The following is a 22,626-nucleotide window of genomic DNA, read 5'->3' as shown; positions in this document are numbered from 1 at the left end:
CAGTGAAGCATATGCAGACACTAAATGAAAAAGACCTTCTTCTAGAAATTTCAGTGGTTCAGTGGTTCAGTGGTTGTTATCAGCAGTTGTGGACACTGGTTTATCGATGGAACTTTTGATGGAGAGCTGTCCGGAAAACTTCAACCAAATCTACACAGTATATCTGTCTACATATATGCAGGGTCTGCAGAACGTTTCCCTGCATGTACGTACTTCACCCAGACATTGGGCAAGACAATACAATGCACTCTGGTTCAATCTAAAGTCAGACGTAAAAGTAGCAGTTTCTGTCATGACGGACTTTGAAAAGGATACAATAAACTCCGTGGTGGAGAACTTCTCAGAAACCGAAAAAATGAGGGTTTCTTTCATTTTTTTCAGGCTGTCTCCAAAAAATTCGTGACTTCGGTTAATCTATTCAATATCGGGAGGACAAAGATTTCTTTTTTTTTCATATGCCTCTTGGCTGCACTTGCTTTTGCACCGCCATTGCAGGTGGAGGAGTTCTATCAGATCCCAGGAAACATCAAAAAATACTTTGAGGATACTTTTGTATCATAGAAAAGCGGAATTGCCTTACGAAGGCAGGCCAAACTCCACTACGACACGAGGAATGTCTGTTTCCGCACAATTGACGACCTACCGAGAACAAACATTGCTCATGAAAGATTTCACTATAGTTTTGAGTTCATGTTACAAGATATCTGGAAACTAATCAAAACCAGACAAAGACGACAAGTCTTGCAGGCCTTTATTTTGCCGCTGTTGCAGTTTGGAAAAAGTTTACGCGCGGAAGGAAGATAAATCTGGGCGTATAAAGCGCATAACATGTACAGTCTCAAGGAGTTTGAATTTCAAAAATCTATCGCTGTGTATTTGTCTTTTGAAATTAATTCTATTTATGGATTACTTTTGTTAATTCTTCTACTTTAATATTAGCTCTAATGTTGGCGACCAAGTGTAATTTAGTTTTGCAAGTTGCATTTTTGCCTAACGCTAATTTCGGGGATTTCGAAACAACTAATGCGAGATTTTGTTCTTGGGGGATTTAGTCCTGAAGGATTATATCCGGTGGGATTTTATCCGGGGAATTTTATCCAGGGGGATTTAGTCCGCTAGCCAAACTTCCATTATAATACTCGGAAAAAGCATAAAAGATACCGCGCCTTGAACTGAAGTTCAAAATGTAAACATGGATCATGATAAATGTTGAACAACTGACATCAAAACTGCGGCGAGGAGACACTGGTGATGATAATATTTTGAGAAAAAATCTCAAATATTGGTTAATTTCATATGGAATGAAAAAATGACTAAATTGATTCCAAATTTATAGTTCATTTCTTGAAATTTTGTATAGATGTTGCTTGAGCAAATCCAGAAAGGTCTGAATAAATATCTGGAGGAGAAGCGACTCTACTTCCCTCGCTTTTTCTTCCTCTCAAACGACGAGCTGCTCGAGATTCTCTCGGAGACCCAAGATCCAGCTAGAGTCCAGCCTCACCTCAAGAAGTGCTTCGAAGGTACCAACTTACTCCCGAAATTGAAAAAAAAAACGAAAACATTAATTTTTTCATGTGATTTCGCTAGTTTCGAAACTATCTGATCTTTTTTGTTTTTCTAGTAAAATGTATCAATAACTTTTGTTTAATTGGAAAATTTATTAATTAAATTGGAAAAAAGAGACGAGCAACAATAAGCGCTGAGGAATTTTTGTTTATTTGCTCAGTTTAATCGTTTTTGTAGCCTGAAGAAAATTTCTGGAGCTGACTGTCTAAATTGACTTAGTGCAATGATGTCTAAAGATTCGAAAACCAAGCCAAAATTAGTATAAGTAGTTTTATTGTGTTATATTTCATTGTATATATTGTATATTAGTATATATAATATTGTATAATATTATATAATAATGTATATTAGTTTAAATTAGTGTAAAGGTTTAAACTAATTTAAACTAATATACATTAGTTTAATTAGTTTAAATATTTAGTTTATATTTTAGTTAGTTATATTTAGTTTAAATAAATTATCTGTATAATAACTTATTTTTGCCGCATGCATTTGTGTAGGTATAACCAGACTTGGCTTCGACAATGACGGCACTGTGATCACTGCCATTGAGTCCAGCGAGGGAGAGAGGGTGTCAATGTCCACCTCAATCGACACCAGGAGGTCAAAGGGACTCGTCGAGAAATGGCTCCTGGAGGTTAGTTGTACCAATTTAACACAACTCCCCCCCCCCCCCCCCAACACGTTTAGGGAGGAGGATGTTAACTTGGTTCTAAGTTGGGATTTTTCATCCAATCAGAAGCGAGCATTTAACATGCAGCGCTTAGCAAGAAAGAAAGAAAGAATTTATTTCTCATTGAAATTAAATTAAGCGCTGGGGTGGAGCATCTTAACTTGGTCTCTTTTGGGAGGGGAGTGGGGGAGGGATGTTAACTTGATCTGGCTAGATGTCAACCCTAGTTGATCTAGAGAGGTCATTTTGCAAGATTCTTTTAAAGAGGATGTATCTCTTTAAAATATCTTGCAAGATTCTTGCAAGATATTGCAAGATAATCCTCATTTGCAAGAATGTTGCAAAATATTGCAAAACATACTTTATTCTCTTTTTGATTTATTTAAGAAAGATTTCACTTTTAAACGAACTTAAAGTTAATTAAGTAATTGCTGGACATAATTATGTTTTTAAAAGCATGAAATAGCGGCAAACATTGTGAATGCAATCTTCTTTTTTGGGCCAGTTGTTTTTTTCTGAGGTTTTACCGAGAATTGAACCACCAACCCTCTGTTTCTTAATCTGAACCAAGCCAACTTAATCTTAATCTTTATTCAAGCCAACTTGAGTTCATTAGTTTCTGCGTGGTTGTTTAGGTGCAGACTGAGATGCAGAAGAGTCTTCAGAGTGTGATGAGGAAGAGTACCATATCCTATGCCAATTGCGACAGGACTCAGTGGGTGATGAGGTGGCCTGGCCAGATTGTGTTGTCTGCTTCACAGATACATTGGACTGCCGAGGCTGTCAAGGCTAGTTCAAATATCTCATTTGGAGTCCATTTTCTGTCCAGTTAGAGTACATTTTCTGTACATCTTTTGAGAAGAGTGCTGCCGAAAACAATGAAACTCCTCAAAAGTTTAACATTGCTGAACAATGCAATTGGCTGGCTCAACAAAGAAATTTGAAAAAAAAGACGTTCAGAAAAAATTTGGCCCAACAAATCGTGTTTTTTTAGCAACAAGCTGCCCCAGCGTTTGTAAAATACTAGTGTTGGTTGGCGGTAATAATTATGCAAGAAAACCGCCAAACGGGGAAAGCTGACAAAACTGACAAAAGAGTTGTCGATTAGAAATTTGGTGACAGAAACATTGACATGCAGAATTGAGTTTTACAAATCAGCATAAAAAAAGTAAAGTTAGCATCTTATCCATAAATTAAAAAGAGATATTATTGATAATTTATGCCAATGCAGGCTCTGGAGCAGAATAGACTGAAGTGGTACCATGACAAGCTGACCAAACAGATAGAGGCCATAGTGACCATGGTCAGAGGCAGACTCAACACTATGGCCCGCATCACCCTAGAGTCACTCATCGTGATAGATGTACACGGTTAGTCACACGGATCAAGGGAGTGCGGTCTGTATTTCGATAACCGCGTATTCATACTCGTCAGAAAGCAGACAAATACTGTTTTACCCAATCAGAATCGAGATGAGAAAGCCTACTTACAAAATAAATAACTATTAATTATAATTTCTTCCTTACTCGATTCTGATTGATTAATACAGTATTTGTCTGCTTAATTGCAGTGAGGTTCCATGGACAATAATTGATTATAATGGACAAAAATGGTCAAAAATGTTGGCATAATAATCGATTATAATTACACTTTGGCACCACGCAATCGATTAAAATCCATTATAACCCATTATTGTTAGAGAAATTAGATCGATTATAATCCATTTGAAATCCGTTATAATTATTTATAATGAATTATAATCTCTATAATTTGTTCCTATTTTTCTGCAAAATTTACAGCTTTTTCTGCAGTACTCACAGACTACTTGATTTGTAAACTTACTCACCTTTAGTTAAATTTTACAAAAAGTGAAATATAACACTCATCCCCCACATTTATTCGCACCTACCCCCACTCCCGTCTACGTTAACCCACCCCATCCCACCTACCCACCTCCACTTAAGCCACCCGCCTAAACTCACCCACAATTTACCCCCACCCACCTAGACTCAAGCCCCCACCTACCCTCATCCCAACTACCCTCCACACCTATCATATCCCACACACACACACACACACCTCCCCTCCATTGTTAAAGGTGTGTGAGTGTTTTAAGGAGTAAGGGGCACGCGTTTTTAGTTTTTTTCACGTTTTTTACGGTAAATTTAAGTAAAGGGTAAGTGGTGGGGGAGGGGAGGTGGTGGTAAGTGAAAAAAGTAAGAATAGTGGGAATAAGTGTGAAGGAATTAGGGGGAGGGAAGACAAGTTGTAAAACACAATTTAGCGATTGCAACGTTCAAGTTTTGAATATTTGCTTTCAAGCTTTTGGAAAATCCAAATTCTTAATTATAACAATATATTATAATCCACTTTAAACTAATATAATCCATTTAATCCATTACAATCGAATATAATCGATTATATTGGATTAAATTGATTTCTAATTTTTTAGTTTTATAATCGATTAATAATCCATTATAATCAATTATTTGGCTCTTATGACATTATGCATTATGACGACGTTAAATAGACTTTTCAAAATTGAATTTGAAAGGGGGGGACTGGAAAAGAGCCAATTATTTTAAACTTTTAAGACTTTTATCGAAATAGACCATAAAAAACCATTATGAACAATTATTGCATACACGGTTGTCTTAATACTGCTTCGTAACCCGGATCAACTCATAATGAAGTCACCACTGATCGAAGTCACCACTGATCGAAGTCACCACTGATCGGGGTTCGACATTTATACCATTCCTTATTGTTTTCCTTATTGAATATTGTTTTCACGATGTAAAATTTTCGATCACATGGTGCGATTGTTATGACATGTTGAACGTACACATTACTGTACTGCTTTAATTTAAAGCGGAACTGACCTTCGAAAATAATCTTGTAATAACAAGATATAAATTATGTTTGTGCAATAGGAATGGGCAATTTTCAATGTTTGTGCAATTTTCGAAAAAAAAAATTGCCGTAAAATGGTGAAAAATAATTTTTAAAAATGTTCAAACTGTAATGAAGTCTTCTTTAATAAGCTAACTCGAAGTAGAATTTAAATAGTAATAGGGTCTTGAAACCATTTCTAGTTAGCAGCTCTTTTCTTTGATTTTATTACCCTCGGCTCACTTCATCATTTCATAACATCAAACTTTTAAAAAACATACGCAATTAGTCAGCAAGAAAAAAATGTAGAAGGCATCGCTCATAGATTTAAATATAAAAAATTCAAAAATAAAACGATTGCTTTCTCATTTTTTTTTTCAATTTCAGTTTTTTTTTGTGGTGCGGGTAGAGGAACTGAAACGTTCTTAATAGGAATAGAAGGTCTGAAAGCTTTTCAAATGTACGATTCCACATCTATAACTATATTATCAATGTAATCGACTCCCATGCTGCACTCACACAACAAAATGGAATAAAAAATCAAATATAATCTAATATTTTTGCAATTTTAAAATTAATTAAATTCCATTTAAAATCAATCAAAATGTAAGTGAGCAACATAAAAACAGTAACAAAAATTAAAGTTGCGCAGAAAACAATTGATATTGATCAACAAGTATCAACCAACTTGAGTTTAAAACATGGAAAACATTTTATGCGCGATGATATTCGCATCTTAATAGAGTTGAAAAAATTGATTATACTAGAACTTCATTGTCTTTGTCTATAAAAGTGAAAATTAAATAATAGCAATATAATCCATTTTTGCTTGTTTATAATCGATTATTTTTAACTTTTAAGATACTGACAATGAATCAATATTTACCGAATATTATCCATGGAACTCTTGTGCAAGTGTTACTGTATTGCCGCCAAGATAACCCAGTTTTAATATAAAAATTTGCCATTTTTTGCTTTTTACTTAATTGAAATGAACTTCGCGGCTTTTCTTACAAAAATGTCTTCTTAAATTTTTAGTGTTGGATATGACGCTCGTTTTAATACATTTTAATATAAAAATTGACCAAACTTCCCGGAATAATGTTTCATCAATTAAATTAAGTCCTAAACATTCAGTTTTTCAGCGAAGTTTGAATCTGTTTTTTTTTTCACAATTTAAACTGCATCATAACTTTTCCTCATCTTTTTTCTACATTAATTCAAATTTGAGAAAAAAGCACCAAATAATTTTTTTAAAAGTTTTGTCGCTCATCCGATTTTTTTTTATTTTCACTGTATCATTTGATCCTATCCAAACCAAATTTAAATAAAACAAAGAAAAGCGAAACATACTCGAAGATCAATTTATTGCCACTTTGTAGTCAACTTAGTTCGCCCTTTGTTGTTGTGAATATCAACCATTCGTCTAGTAAACAATTCGTCCAAATGACCGTTTCGGCTTTGTGTTCTCTGTAGCTCGTGACGTAGTGGCCAAATTATGGAAAAGTGGAACGAATGACCAAACCGACTTCAACTGGATCTCCCAGCTGAGATATTACATGGTGGACGGGTATGTCCGGGTGAGGATGATCACCACTGAGGTGCCCTACTGTTACGAGTACCTGGGCAACACTTCCAGACTTGTGATCACGCCACTTACTGACAGGGTCTACAGGTGAGTGGACGGGCACTTAGCCGAAGTTAAATTGACCGAATTAGACCAATCTTCGGATCACCTACTCAGAAAAAATTTTCCCAAAATAAAAATTTGTCTAACAAAACAGCCTGTTGAGTTCACATGATAGCCTGCGTAGTTGGAACATTTTAATTTTTCTCTAGAACTCTGTTCGGAGCTCTGAAGTTGAATTTGGGCAGTGCTCCCGAGGGACCGGCAGGCACGGGTAAAACAGAAACTTCAAAAGATTTGGCGAAGGCCGTCGCTAAACAGGCAAGTATTTCCTTTTAATAAATTTTCTCATGTCATGAACAAATGAAATAACCGATGTACAGAAGCTTTCGAATGTGCTTCGTTTTGTAGTAGTTAAGTAATAGTAATATAATTAAATGACATGAAATGAAAAAATACCAACTTGAAACTGCCTAAAAACAGCTAAATCTATATAGCTTGAGCCAGAAACAGGATTCGATAGACTTTTTGGTTCTCTTTTACTATATCCCCCCTCGAGTACCTAGTAACAAATCTCTCCCTAATAAGAAACAAATCAACAGTTAAGCATATCAGAATTTTATACCTATTAACGAATATCCCCTTTTTTGCAAAAAGGGGATATAGTTATAAATAGATCCGACTTTTTAAAACATCATCTGAATGTTGAATTCAAATGCGTCGTTTTTCAAGTGCGTGGTGTTCAATTGCTCCGATGGTCTGGACTACAAAGCGATGGGCAAGTTCTTCAAAGGACTCGCGCAGTCCGGTGCCTGGGCATGCTTCGACGAATTCAATCGAATCGATCTCGAGGTCCTCTCAGTGATAGCCCAGCAGATCCAGAGCATCCAGCGTGCCATTGGCGAACAGAAGACAGTTTTCAATTTCGAGGGCACTGATATTAAACTGGACAAGACGTGTACTATTTTTATAACTATGAACCCAGGGTATAAAGGACGAGCAGAGTTGCCGGATAACTTAAAAGTCAGTTGAAAGTTTTTTTGAAGATGATTTTAAAGGTTTTAAATTTGAGATAGGTTTTAATAGAATAGCAGGATTTGTTCTAAGTTACCTAAATTTAAATTTCAAATTTTTCTATGCACATGTATGAACAAAACTAATTTTACATCTGCGCTCATAAAATAACCCAAGTTCGAAAATCTGAAAACATGTATCCTTCAAGTGTCCTTTTTATACAACATCTTTGACAATTAAAACGAGTGATATAAAATGAGTTAACATATCTGCTTGAAAAACTTGACTGAGTTTGTCGTTCCAGGTGTTGTTCCGTTCGGTGGCCATGATGATTCCCGACTACGCCATGATAGCTGAAATCTCTCTCTACTCCATGGGTTTCATAGATGCACGAGTGCTAGCGGGCAAGATCATTGCTGTTTACAGACTCTCGTCCGAACAGGTCAGTGACCTTTTGCTCCTATTTATTTGGACCGCGAACAAACAAAAAAAACGAAAAAAAAGCTTTTCGTCAAAATGCGATGTTGCATGACTCCTTGGTAATAGTTTACTTCTAGCTATTCCGTGGTCATTGGCCACGTGACCGTCTCTATCTTAATACTTCACACTTTGCTGCCAATTCAAACACTGAAGCTCTCAATTGGTTTTAGAATGTTATAAAGATCGGAGCAGGTTTAAGAAGGATAACGTGCAGACATAAAAGGGCAGAGGAACAAGAGATTGCAATTTTATGTTGTCAAAACTGAACACTACAATCCTTCTATTTTTTGTATATGAATATCATTTATTTCATGATACGATGTGTCTTTGAAGCCAATGCATCCAACAAAAAACTGTAAAGATTTGAATGTCGTCTGTGATAAGTACTTATCGACCTTGTTTTTAAAATTATACGTAAAAAATCTTTTAATTGGTATCCGCGGTTTGTTCCAGCTCTCAGCTCAGCACCACTACGATTATGGAATGAGGGCAGTAAAAGCAGTTCTCTACTCGGCTGGCAGACTCAAACTCCAGTTTCCAGAGGAGAACGAGGCCATCCTGGTCCTCAGATCAATCAACGACGTCAACCTGCCGAAGGTAGTACAAAGCCACTGATCATATGTTTGAATCCGTCTCATTTCTATATTTTACTTCAAAGTTTTGTCGGCCATAATGTATAAAATGAATTAGATCGAGAGCGATACTTTTTCTAAAAAAGACTACTGGAACCCGGGTCGAATTTCGTCCTTATTTTGGTCTCTGTTTTTCCATAAAGGGTGCTGAATGAGCCCAGTTTTTAGAAAAACGAGCTGAATGAGCGCAATTTTCAGCAAAAAGAGATGAATGAGCCCAGTTTTAAGCAAATTGGGCCCAACTTTTTGTCCTCTGTTGTGATTGCATCATATTTTGCATTTATTGCAAAACGTATTTAGCTTTAATTAACAGGTCACTCCTTTATGACCTTCATTGGCCATTCTCTCCGGCGGAGAGAATGAACTCTCTCATTATTTTAATGTTTTAACTTACCGACTAATTCATCTTAATTCGTATTCTTTTTAATAGTTTCAACTTAGAATTAGCTACAACAAATAACATTTCATCATGGCGCAGTCAAATAACGAATCTAACGTGAGAGGAATACCTTCATTTTGGCAAAACCATACTGTAGACCCCCCCCCCCCCATTCCCTGGGAAGACTGGAGTGATCTGTTTCAATTAGCTATAATTGCTAAAGAGAACATAGACATAGAAAATTTACTAAATCCTTCGGAGAGACATCACCCACAACCTCCAAATTTGGAAAATCCGACGAACGGAGAAACAGTTCCCAAAGACGCTCGAGAATGGAGAGAAATACCCAAGAACAAAGACAATACGACAAAGAGGAATCAGCCTCGATCAAATGCGAAACCAAGAAATTCAATGGATTGCGACTAGAAGAAGCTGATAAAAAACTACGTTCGGTTCTATATCTAGCACTGGGAAACGAAGGAAAAAGGATCTTCGGACAAAAATTTACCAAGGTAAAAATCTTACAAATCTCTTTTAAAGAATTTTGGGATTCCCTAGCGATCGCTTTCGTAAGAAAGACAATGTCACATTCGAACGCCATAAATTGTTAAACCGAAAACAACGGGACAGAAAATCGCTCGAACAATTTTGGGGTGCCTTAGCTGAAATGGCAAAAAAGTGCGACATAACCGCAGGAGAAGAAGAGTGGATACGAGACATTTTCATAAACAATATGAAAAACTACGACATTCAAAGAAAACTGCTAACAGAAACCCTTCCCCCACGCGAAGCACTAAACGTAGCACTCATAGACAAAAAGGGAATTTTAAACCACCTAAAGCTAACAAATAATTTTAAATCCAACGGATCATCCGTACATAAATCAAACAGCCATTTTAACGTCAAAAGAGAACCAACTCTCAATATCAAAAAACAACAACAACTGTATGAAGTGCGGCGGAATCTTCTCAAAAGGCCACCTAGCAGTTTGCCCAGCAAAAGACACTACTTGTACTTCTTGTAAATTTAAAGGTCATTTTACCAGACTTTGTAGATCTCGTCGTAAAATGTAAACATTGTAAATACCCAAATTGTAGATAATACAGATTTTAATCCGTCGGATAATCCGGATGTAAATACAGACCATGAAGATAGAGAATGTTGTGGCGTCATAAACGCATGGTCGGAATCTGGACAAAGCGAAAACGACAATTATTCTGTATTAAATGTAACTACAATTTTCGGCGAAGATGGAAAAGAATTGAAGAAATTATTGAATATTGGACTCGGAAAAGAAAACCAAGTAATTTTAAATATCCAAGTGGATTCGGCTAGCCCGGTCAGCTTCCTCAAGAAAATCGTACTACATGAATTGAAACTACGTGAGCCTTACTTGAATATTTATCCGGTGGATAAGGCAACCAAAGACCTTTACTGTGGATTCACAGATAACGCCATAAACATTTCTAGAAAGGTGAAACTTCCGATTTTCTCAAACGGCTGGTTAGACAACGACTGTCATTTCTTTTTGACCGAAGGGCACGAGAGAAATATCTTAGGAAATGACAATCTACCGAAAGTGGGGATAGAAGTCTCTCAGAAACACTTCCCGCAATTTCAGACTAACAAACAGTGTAAGTCAAAAAATTCCATCTTTCAAACGGACAAAGATAGGGAAATTCTAAACATATCAAAAACATTCAAAAATTTATTCCTTCGGATTGGGAAAATTAAAAACCAGACGAAAATCACTCATTTTCACGAACCCTTAAAACCAATCCAACTAAAGGGAAGACGAGTTCCCCTTCACTTACTGGATTCTTTTAAGACAGAACTCAATAGATTAAAAGACGAGGGATATATTAAAAAACTAGAAAACTGTGACGAAGACCGCTTTATTAGCCCAATAGTCATTACTTGCAAAAAAGACAAATCTATCAAGCTAGCTTTAGATTCAAAGTTTATAATTAAACAGATTTACAAGAACAATAACCAAATGCCAAACATTCACGAACTAGTAGACAACGTCGCGGCGCAAATTGCTAATGATTCCGTTGGAGAAGTGTGGTTTACTAACTTAGACCTAAAAATGCATACAGTCAACTTGCATTAGATAAATTTACTAGCAATCAATGCAATTTCAGTATCGTGGGCGGTGATATTACGGGTACTTATCAATTTTTAACCGGCTTTTACGGCCTAGGCGATATGCCTAACGAATTTCAAATAGTGATAGATTCTACGTTAGGTTCTATCCCTTTTACCAAACGACCTAGACGACATTTTAATTGCTTCCAAAGGAACATTTGTAGACCACAAGAACATTGTGTTAAAAATTTTATCCACTCTGGACGAATATAACTTCGCGGTCAAATAATCACAATGTAAATTCTTTCAAAACGAAATAGAGTGGTTGGGATTCAAAATCTCAAAATCAGGAATTATACCTTTTTTCGACAAATCGAAAGCAATAAAAGACTTACCTATTCCAAAGAACTTGAAAGAACTACGATCATTTTTTGGTTCTATAAACCAGTACATCAACTTTGTTCCAAATTTAGCCTCTTTAGGAAGTCCACTCCGTCCGCTTCTTAACAAGAAATTGATATGCCAATGGAATGACGACCATACAAAAGCGTTTGAAAAAACTAAATAAGAAATTGTAAATTAACAGAGAATACCCATTTTGACGTAAAACGCAACACTAGAGTAAAAACGAACGTGTCACACAATGGTCTGGGAGCTTCCCTCAAACAACTCCACGGGAAAGACTGGAAAACAATTTCTTTTGCCTCTCGCTTTTTAAACCCACACGAGTCAAAATATTCTACAAACGAGCTCGAAATATCAGGGGTTGTATGGGCCGTTGAACATTACAAGAATTACCTTTACGGATCGGAATTCGAAGTAATTACTGACCACAAAGCTTTATTGTCCGCTCTCTCGCCAAATCATGGAACTAAAACATATCATAGTAGATTAACAAGATGGGTAGACAGATTGTTAACTTTTAGTTTTTCAATCAAACATCTAGCAGGAAAGGATATGGGCTTCACTGACCTTATTTCTAGGATACCATCTGGAAAAGCGCTCCCAATATCTCATTACGAATTTGTAGTAGCAAATATTAATAAGATTAACAAATCAATTATTCCGTCGGAGAAACAAAGAATTACCTGCTCAGCCATTGGTTCTAATCTGGAAAATTCCGATTACGCTATATTACGTAATTACTTAATAGCGTCAGTACCAAAACTTATAAACTCGACTTTCCCAATTTGTTCATTTAATCACAATAGAACGGAATTTTGTACTTCAAATTGCATTCCAACGGATTATTCAAAAACAAACCCATTATTTATTTCTATTTCTAATTCATAATTATTTTACTTTTTAATTCTTAATTGCAGATTAATTAAATCACCTGTAGATAAAAAAAATTGTAGATACCGTTAATATGAATCATAAGAATAGTGTAATTAATCCCTACAATTCCGGTATTTTAGTAGATTTAGACTACCCGCTATTACCTGACCACGCCAATCTTGTTAAAAAATACCGCAAAAACTTGAAGTTGCCGGACCGACCCTTGGGATTGAACATTTTATTTAACGCCAAGCTGGTAGCGCTTTTGACAGAAGACTACCCCATGTTGAATCCAATTGTTAAAGCACTTCAAAACAAAGTGGAGAAGATTAATGCAAATTCTCCTTATTTTAAACACTTCACCAGAGATCTACACGAATCCGACGGATTGCTTTACATGGACGGTAAACTCGTTATACCTTTTACCCTGAGAAACGCGATGATGAAGACTCTCCACGAAACTCATCCAGGCCAATTCGGAATGAAGTATTTGGCCCAATACATCTGGTGGCCTCATATTAACAGGCAAATTTACTTCCATGGAATAAATTGCTCTGAATGCACATCGGCGGGTAAGAATCTGAAAACTGTTATCCCAAATTCACAAACTAGTGAACTTCCTCCGTTATTGGAACCAAACGAAGAACTTAACCTAGACTTCGCTGGACCTTTGGACTCCTATTGGGGGTCAAACAAATATATATTACTTTGCATCGACAGATTTTCTAAATTTCCGTCGGCAAAATTACATCTTCTACCTCTACAAAAACAGTTATCGAAGTCTTACAGGATTATATATTTTTACACGGTATACCGTATTCCATAAGGGTAGACCACGCAACTTGCTTTACAAGCCAAGATTTTAATTTATTCTGTGATTCTAACAACATTAAAATAATATTTTGTACAGTAGGTGACCATCGTTCCAACGGATTAGTCGAAAAATTGGTACACAAGGTAAAGATCAAATAACTTGCTATTTCAAAAGACCATCAATAATGTACACTACAAAACGCCGTTTCAAAGATTATCTGGAATTTACGTTCATCTTACCAATCAAAAATTAAATGTTCTCCATTCGAAATCCACTATTACAGAAAACCAAATACAATTTGGAAACAATTAGCTTCTGGTAAACCTTCCGTTGGTATTTTAGACAAAGGAAAATCTATATTGTCTAAAGAACGAGCAAAGGACTGGAACGCGGATGATAGACTAGCGGATGGTTACAAGGACGATTTGGTAGCGAAAAAGAATCAAACGCCGATCGACAAGGGCTACGACACCGACTACGCCTCATCCTCGAAAATCAAGCCTAATAGATTACCAATCAAAAACCCCTCCAAAGGTAGAATTCTTCGAAAAAGTAACGATAACATCAATCGAGACTGTTTCTATAAGGAATTAAACAAAAGAATAATAAATTCGACTACCTCGACAGTAGAATTATCCGACGGAAAAATAATACGAAAATCTGACATCGCGATTCCTAAATCTACCTCGAATAAAATCAGACCTTTTAAAGGTAATATTTTATTCCCTTTTTTTCCTAATCATAATGTTGAAGTAGGTCAGAAACAGGAGGGTTCGAGACGAAGATCAAAAACGAAAAAGCCGATGCCTAGGACTCGCAAACAAGTGGAACTGGTCCCATCTGATAACCTGACAAGGACACGTGTATCGGGGTCATCCTATAAACCAACCAGAAGACAAACTCGCCGCTCAAAGAAGTCGTCAACCCCTCCAGGTTACCTTGCTTCGGATGAATCCATGCTAATTCCTTCGGAGATTTCGGATACTAGTGAATGGGAATGGATAGCGGGCGATTTCCCTTGTAGAGATGTAGCCAGAGAGCGCTTTATTTCAGACTCACACACAACCCATTTCTCAAATGGAATCAACCTTAATTCCGGCGTAACCAATACTGAAATAAAATCTGAGGTTTTAGAAGACGATACGGACCTAAATAGAGAACAATTCGAGGACGAGACTCGCGAGTGCCCAATAATCATTATTCCCGCTAACCGAACTTCTAGCGCACTGGAACAAGAGACCACAAACCAGGGAGAGGAAGAATCCACCATCGAATCACGGAATTTACAGGATGAACATAATCCAACGGATTTGGGCTCAATTACAGATTTCCCGGTTTACGAGATAATATATTCAGCGGACGATTGCACTCCACCTCTCAACCCTACCAACATACCTGGTAAAATTCTCCCCACCATCCGACGTTCTAGTAGAAATCTTGGTCCACCGAAGTTTTACGGTCAAAGATATTTTATAGATGCCGTAGACAAATCACAAGAAGCCTCTGGTTCAGCAGCTGATCCCATCGTGATAGAAATTGACGATACCACCACTCACGAGACAGACAACAACACGGCTCTGGCGGAGTTACTTCTATTAGACTCGGATTCACCATCTCCAGACCAAACATCCACCCCATCAACCGATGAATCGCTAAGGATGGATGTAGAAAATTTCGGAGATCATTCTGAACTTGATAGTGAACTTTTTAACGTCGAACTAGAAAACTTTTTAAACGAGTATAGAAATTGTAATCAATAAGCATAATACCGACCTTCTTCTCGAGTACATCCCATTTCACACACCGGTGCTAAGTTTTATTTCCTAAAATTGTGTCGGAAGATTTAGTGTACACAAATTTTCGTAACTTATCAATTCCTTCGGAGTGCTTATCCATAGTTTGGCCCATCATACCATGCTTCCATAAAATCCTTATCTGACATTACATCTAACTCACGCGTTGTGACACCTTGCCATCATTAAATTGCGGTGCTAATTTTGTCGTATTTTAATTTCCTTACTTTTTCGTAGATCTTATCCATCGGATACCGGATAACCATATCCTCATTCCATCGGTGTAGTACTTAGCACTAGAGTGGCGCTTTAGTTAATTTTCAGTTACTTATTCAGTGGTGCATTAAATTTTTTTCTCGTCCTTAAAAGGGGGAGAAAGGACTCAGACTCAGTTATTTCGTATTTCGTACTTATTCAGCGTAAATTAAAAATTTTTCCTGCCTAGAGGAATGTTGTGATTGCATCATATTTTGCATTTATTGCAAAACGTATTTAGCTTTAATTAACAGGTCACTCCTTTATGACCTTCATTGGCCATTCTCTCCGGCGGAGAGAATGATCTCTCTCATTATTTTAATGTTTTAACTTACCGACTAATTCATCTTAATTCGTATTCTTTTTATTAGTTTTAACTTAGAATTAGCTTCAACAAAGTAACATTTTATCATCCTCGTTTTTCCAGTATAGAACTCAATGAGCCCATATCTTCCAGAAGAGACTGAACGAGTCGAATTTTTAACAAAAATAGCTGAATGAGCCCAGTTTTAGGCAAAGTGAGCACATTCAGTTTATTATTTTAGCTTAAAAAGACCAAAACAAACAGTAACTCTAAGGATTGATAGAGTCATATGAGGATGAATTGTTTTGTACAAAAGGTTCTGAACGAGCCCAACTTTTAGTCCTTGATTTGCCCTGGATGGGGATGAGTGAGTTCACTTTTCTAAATATTGGGCTCCTAATTAGACGCCTTTGGGTCTGCAAATTTTTCAGTGATAACTAAAGTACCTACAAATTGTACAACAAATTCAGCCCCTTTTTATGGAAAATTTTGTGCAAAAATTTTGACCCGGGAAATTACAAAGACAGAAAAACATGATTTCAGTTGAGAAATCAGCTTTTTTCCCAATGTTTTGCTTTTTAGAATGACATGAGACTTTTCTGTGATGACATGAGAACCCATCCAGAGACAAGTCATTGAACATGTTTCAAAAACAAAAACTAAATGAGTTCCACTGACAAAATTTTCCTGGGTTTGGCGCGCAAATACCTGTAACGTTAAACTTTTCGTAGCGGATTCCAGTTTTGTTGCGGATTCCGCCACAAGCAATAATAGCTATTTGTTCCGGTTTTTCCCAATTGAAGCGGGTTCTGCAAATTCTAAGCGGACTCCGCAAATGTAAGTGGACTCCGAAGCTTTGTTTATTGTGCTGGTTAATTCAGTTCTTGCGTAAACAATTAAGAGAAATAGTTAGAAAAAAAATCTAGTAAACGGTTGAGTTTAAAAGCAAGGATTGAACCATTGTCATTGTAATCCAATGACAAATCTTAAAACGATATCCTGGATATACCCTTTCAGCTCATAGTGGGCCCTATTTGTATTGATTTTGTCTTCACAGAAAAATCAAAAATGCTGTCTCAGTGTTGAGAAAAAACTGGTCTGAATATTTTCAAGTTTCAGATTAATTTAGACAAAATTTGATTGGGGGCAGGGGCGGATTTAGGGGGGGGGAGCGGACGCCCCCCCCCCTCCCTCAGCGATTTGACCCCCTGCCGACCCAAAGGGTCCCCCCTTTGGTACTTTTTAAGAAATCCATTTTTTGCCGACCGACCCTAAAATTTTTCTAAAGGGACCGTTTAGTGCTTTAGAAGAGCTCGGAAAATCAATTTGGTCGACCTAAAAAAAAAAAAGGGCGTCAAAATTTTCGAAAATTTTTTGAAAATCCGCCCCCCCCCCCTCGAAAAAATCCTGGATCCGCCCCTGATTGGGGCTGAGCTCCAAATTTAGTTCTACTCCAACTTTTTTAGCTGTCCCTTCATTTAGTTTTTGACCTAATTCATTCTTTTTTAATTTCTAAATATAACAGATAATTTACACAAAAAATCTGAAGTACTTGAGGAATGGAAACTCTGCAGTACTTCTATTTATAATGTGGAACTATTTATATAAAATCCAACTAACAATGTTCAAGAGTTGTTATCCACATTTAAAGATACCCCAGAACATTCATGTTTGGGGTATGTAACATAAAATATCATTTCTTCTTTTCTATAGTTCTTGTCTGCGGACTTGCCTCTGTTCCACGGCATCATCCTGGATCTGTTCCCTGGCATCTCGGCCGCCAAGCCAGATAGACCGTCTGTGGAGACAGCAGTGAACACGGCATGCAAGAACTTTAACCTCCAGCCAGTGCCCTGGTTCGTCGAGAAGGTCATGCAGGTAGGTCGGACAGCGGTTTGTATTTAGACAACCGCGTATTCATACTCGTCAGTATGCAGACAGATACTGTTTTAACCAATCAGAATCGAGATGAGAAAGCAAACTTACGAAATAAACTTTTGTTAATTATTAACTTCTTCCTTGTCTCGTTCTGATTGGTTAATATAGAATTTGTCTGCTTACTGACGAGTAGGAATACGCGGTTGTCTAAATACTGCTACGCAACCGGGTAGGTTATTGAAGATGATTCATTTTGGCAAATACCTGACCTATTTTTGCAACGATGCGAGCTCTTCTCGTGAATACTGCTCTTAGACATTCTTTGAAACGGTTCGGTGTTTCGCTGAGATTATCAACTTAACAACATCCCCCTTTCAAGAAAGGGGAGGAGATTCTTCATAAAATAACTCAGCAAAAATAATTAGGGTTTTCGACCAATCAGGATGTAGAAAAACTGAAACTCTGGATAACTTGGATGGCTAAGTATAAATTCAAGGCGGTGCTATTTAAATAAGACGACAAGACATTAAGACGACAAGACATTTTGACGACAAATGAGGGTTAAATTATGTAAGATGAGTTTTTCGAATTTACAAGTACTGTTTCGTTGATCGTGTAGGAGTTTGACATGATGAAAGTGAGACATGGCTTCATGATTGTGGGGGAGACTATGGGGGGCAAAACCAGCTCCTTCAAGGTGCTCGCCAGGGCATTCCAGCTGCTGTGCGAATACACTGACGGAGAGGAACAGCCGGTCAGTTTCAATGTGCCTTGATTTAACTTAGAGGCCAGGGGTTAGGATGAGTGGTGTGTTTTGCCGCAAATTTAGTCAGCTCAAAAAACGCTCATAGGTCATCGAAAGTGATAGCATGTTAAATCAAATCGGACTCAACAAACGTTTTTAAAAATTTTTCCAAATTTTATCTGGTTCGTTTATTTTCATCACCTAATTTAACTGCTCTTTCAAAAGGAAAAATCTCAGCAAAGTTTCAGACACCTGTGAACGGACCTTTAGGTCCAATGGTGCTCTCCTAGCCAGTAAAGTTGTTGGCGTGGTTTGTAAGTTGAATAACTATCCAACATTGGAATAGCCTGAAAACAATATATTATTAATTATTATTATTATAGAAAGTTTCAATAAAAATATATATTTTTTCGATTTTGAAAGTTTTTCTTTGCATTTTTTCTTCAATCTAGCCGGAGAGCTTCGGTACTAATTTTAACACTTTTGATCAATCAATTTTGTTTTTTTTTGTTTTCAAATTACCCCCGTCCTACGCAGGGCAGGACCAACAATGGAGGAGGTGGAATGTCAATCATTTTACCGTAGCCGGTCCCAACTTAAAGGGGCGGATGACACTGTGAGTAGCGGTGGCTGGATGAATAAGAGACGAAGCCTTTAACTCAAAAATTGTGGGTTCGATTCTCGCTCTGGTTATGGTTGGAGGGGTCTATTGTCATCCGTTTCCTCAAGGTGGGACAAATTGCGGCAAAATGGATGATATCTCTCTCCATACGAAAAAAGACCGCGTGTTGAGTAGTGGGAGTTAGGCTGGAAGCTAATAAAAACATTTGGACATAACCAACCGTGAACAAAGTGAGATTTGAACGCACGACCCTCGTGTTGAGAAGCGCTTGCCTTACTTCACTCGTTCCGAGCTTCGATTTTTTTTCTGACAACAATTAAGCGCTTTTTGTAGATAACGGTTTCTTATGAGTTTTCTCACAAATTCAGGCAAAAATGGGTCTTTTTATTGTTTTGATAGAGCTTGAAAGATAAAACTTACCGTTTGGTTTGTGGTTTTCTTCTGTCTTTTCTAATCAAATTGCTCAGACTTTTGAAACGAATGAAGGAATATAGAAATTCTTGGTATGTTTTTTTATTCAGGCCAATTTCGACTTTCGATGTAAGCCTTGCCAACGGAAAATTGTTAGAAAGATCTGAAAAGTACTAAATTTAAAGCTCTAAATTAAAGAGATATTGAACCTGTGAATGTTTCACGAAGTTCAAGGGCTTGAAATTGTGACTTCATTAGCCAATCTGGATCAATTAAAACGAATGAACCTTCAGCGGGCGTAGTAAATGAGACAATTTAATCCAGCTCATGATTTGCTCCAAAATGATATGAGGCACGCTAATTATTCTGAATAATAAGTGATCGGTGCGAAGTATATCACTTTGTACTCTTCACTGATGCGGGGCAAGATTTTTAAAAGCAATAAAAAATTTTGAGTGAAATTGTTTCAGACATTCGAAGAAAATGACGGAATAATTGTGCTCGGGTGGTTTTTTCTCAAAGCAAATTTCGAATTTTTAACTAGCCTTTTTTAAACGGAACTTTTTTATAAACTCTGAAAGCCAGTAATGTCTTGAGCTCACACTTAAGTTGATCTGATTCTTGATATGAGACACGCTAATTGATCTGAATAATAAGTGATTGGTGCGAAATATATCATTTTGTACTCTACACTGATGTGGGGCAAGATTTTCAAAATGGTTAAAAAAATGTAGACTTACGGTTTTATTCAAAATTTCGAAGAAATTCACGGAACTTTTATGCTCAGGTGGTTTTTATCTCCAGGCCAGTTTCAAACTGTCAGCTAGCCATTTTAAACAAAATTTTTTATACCGTCTGAAAACCAGTAATGTTCTGAGCCCACACTTAAAAAGATGTTTCACCTATGTTAATTTTCTGAAAAAATTTCCAGGTTTCAAAATTGCCTATTTATTAAACTTGGGATACTTAACTCACGATATTCAAGCTTTGGATTTTAACGCGTGAGGGATTATTTAATCCGCTCGTAAATTGTTCCAGATTGAACTGAGACAAAAAAATTGTTGTTATAACCTTCCTAGACACTACGTACATCGCTTTGTTTGCGCCCTCAATTTTCTCGAAAAATTTAGCAAGAACTTTGTTCAAGTTACAAAAGTCTTGTTTATCAACTGTTTCTTAATTAAGCGACTTTTAATTCTAAACTTGTTTCCAAACTAACTAAAAGACAGTGCGAAACGGAACTAAGGGCTGCATTGTTGTCTCAATGTGGACGGCCCCAAAACAAGCTCGTATAATATCAAAGATAGTTTTATACAAAAGCCTATTGGTCGTGATTTGGATTTTATGCAAAAATTGAAAAAAAATTGACTCCTGTGGGGAAAAATGACAAAATTTAAATTTCTCTTGACCTCCTACAATTTTTTTTCTCTAAAAAAAGAATTTGCTTTCGAAAATTTTCTGAATTATTGTGTTTGGAAAATCTAGCGCTGCTTGCACAGCAACAAGCTCATCTATTTTTTTCCAGATGTTATTTTTTTTTCTTCAATTTTTTAGGTTGACTTTGAGATCATCAACCCGAAATCGATCACTCTGGCTCAACTGTACGGCTCCTTTGACTCCATCTCACACGAGTGGAGTGACGGAGTGCTGGCTAATATATTCAGACAACATTCTCAGGCCATCGAGGATGACAAAAGGAGGAAGTGGATTGTGTTCGATGGTCCAGTCGATGCGTCCTGGATCGAAAACATGAACACTGTCTTGGACGACAACAAAAAGGTTGTTGAACAGATGACCATTCACTTTGAAATACAGATACTTAGGTTCAGAAGCGGATTTAGGGGGGGGGAGGATGCTCTTCCCCCCTCAGGAGTTCGACCCCCTGCCGACCCAAAGGGTCCCCCCTCTGGTACTTTTTAAGAAATCCATTTTTAGCCAACCAATCCTAAAATTTTTCTAAGCGCTATTTTTTTGTCAAAACTTTCCAAAAAGTGCCCATAAACGGCTTTGTTTACCTATTTTTTTTCCCAAAAATTTGCCTGCGGCGCAGACAATTTGGCCAAAACAGCGTCTTTTTAGTGCTTTAGGAGAGCTTAAAAAAGATCGTCCAAATTTTTGAATTTTTTTTTTCGAAAATCTGCCGCCCCCTCGAGAAAATCCTAGATTCGCCCCTGCATAGGTTGGAAAAGTAATTGCAAGGAGTACTTCTCTTAATTTTGAATGTTCAATGTTTATGGTGGTTTTTTGGGGGGCGGCGGTGGTAGTTACGATATGAACACTGTCTTAAACGACACCAAAATTGTTGAGTAAATGAACATTCTAACTTCACTCAGATTTGAAAACGCAATAATAGAACGAAAAAAAGTTTAATCCCAAGCAACGAATAAAGTATCATAGCAACCAGAGTATAACTTTTTTCCATCGAGGAAGATGATTTTTTGGTGTTTTTGCCCCTCAACCAATAACTTAATGTTTTGCTAAATGGTCCTTTTAATTGCGGATAGTTCGCGCTTGAACAACCTTCTCAATTTGTGAAGTAAATTTTATTTCAGCTGTGTCTGATGAGCGGTGAGATCATCCAGATGAGTTCTCAGCAGAACATGATCTTCGAGCCACAGGACCTGGAACAGGCGTCCCCTGCCACTGCCAGCAGATGCGGCATGATCTATATGGAGCCGAGTGAGTTGGGGTGGCAGCCTCTGCTTAGAATGTGGTTCGACAACAACCTCCCCGAGCAGTTGTCTCTTGATCATAAAAATATGGTCAGGGTGAGTGTGCAAACTCCGTGCTTAATTCTGATTTGAATTTATTTTTGAATTTGATTTAAATTTAAGTGTCAATCAACGAAATGAAGGCACTTATTTAGGCAGTGTGCTCCTTTTATTTTTTTTTTCAGGAAAATCTCAAGTATAATATGTTCAGGCTCAAGTATATATTTTTTTGCAATTTGTGACTTGATGCATTTTTAAGTTCAATTCAAAATTATTTGCTAAAAGGAAACCAAATTACGCTCTGCAATTACGAAAATGAAAATGGCCCAAAAATGTGATTGACTAGTAGTTTAAAAGTGGATTTCTTTTTTTTAGATTTCGCAGTTGAAAAAAGAATGAAAATTTGATCTTGTTTCCTCAAGTCGGGATAGGTTTATGAAAAAAGCGTCTTTCATAAATTA

General features: G+C 37.0%; 1 protein-coding gene across 1 annotated transcript in view; it reads left to right on the top strand.

The window, feature by feature from the left end:
• LOC134846236 (dynein axonemal heavy chain 3-like) overlaps window positions 1–22,626 on the top strand; it is a 174,034-nt gene that overhangs the window by 32,693 nt on the left and 118,715 nt on the right. The window contains exons 27-39 of the mRNA XM_063863505.1: window positions 1,361–1,523; window positions 2,070–2,206; window positions 2,878–3,030; window positions 3,474–3,612; window positions 6,611–6,809; window positions 6,974–7,082; window positions 7,494–7,784; window positions 8,080–8,217; window positions 8,709–8,852; window positions 17,512–17,676; window positions 18,296–18,430; window positions 21,009–21,233; window positions 22,007–22,222. Coding sequence (XP_063719575.1) covers window positions 1,361–1,523; window positions 2,070–2,206; window positions 2,878–3,030; window positions 3,474–3,612; window positions 6,611–6,809; window positions 6,974–7,082; window positions 7,494–7,784; window positions 8,080–8,217; window positions 8,709–8,852; window positions 17,512–17,676; window positions 18,296–18,430; window positions 21,009–21,233; window positions 22,007–22,222 — 2,214 coding nt within the window. The remainder of the gene's footprint in view (window positions 1–1,360; window positions 1,524–2,069; window positions 2,207–2,877; window positions 3,031–3,473; window positions 3,613–6,610; window positions 6,810–6,973; window positions 7,083–7,493; window positions 7,785–8,079; window positions 8,218–8,708; window positions 8,853–17,511; window positions 17,677–18,295; window positions 18,431–21,008; window positions 21,234–22,006; window positions 22,223–22,626) is intronic.

Source organism: Symsagittifera roscoffensis, chromosome 5 (assembly GCF_963678635.1).
Source record: "Symsagittifera roscoffensis chromosome 5, txSymRosc1.1, whole genome shotgun sequence".
Lineage (NCBI taxonomy): Eukaryota > Metazoa > Xenacoelomorpha > Acoela > Convolutidae > Symsagittifera > Symsagittifera roscoffensis.
The sequence above is the reverse complement of the archived record's forward strand: the minus strand, read 5'-3'. Positions and strand labels throughout refer to the sequence as shown.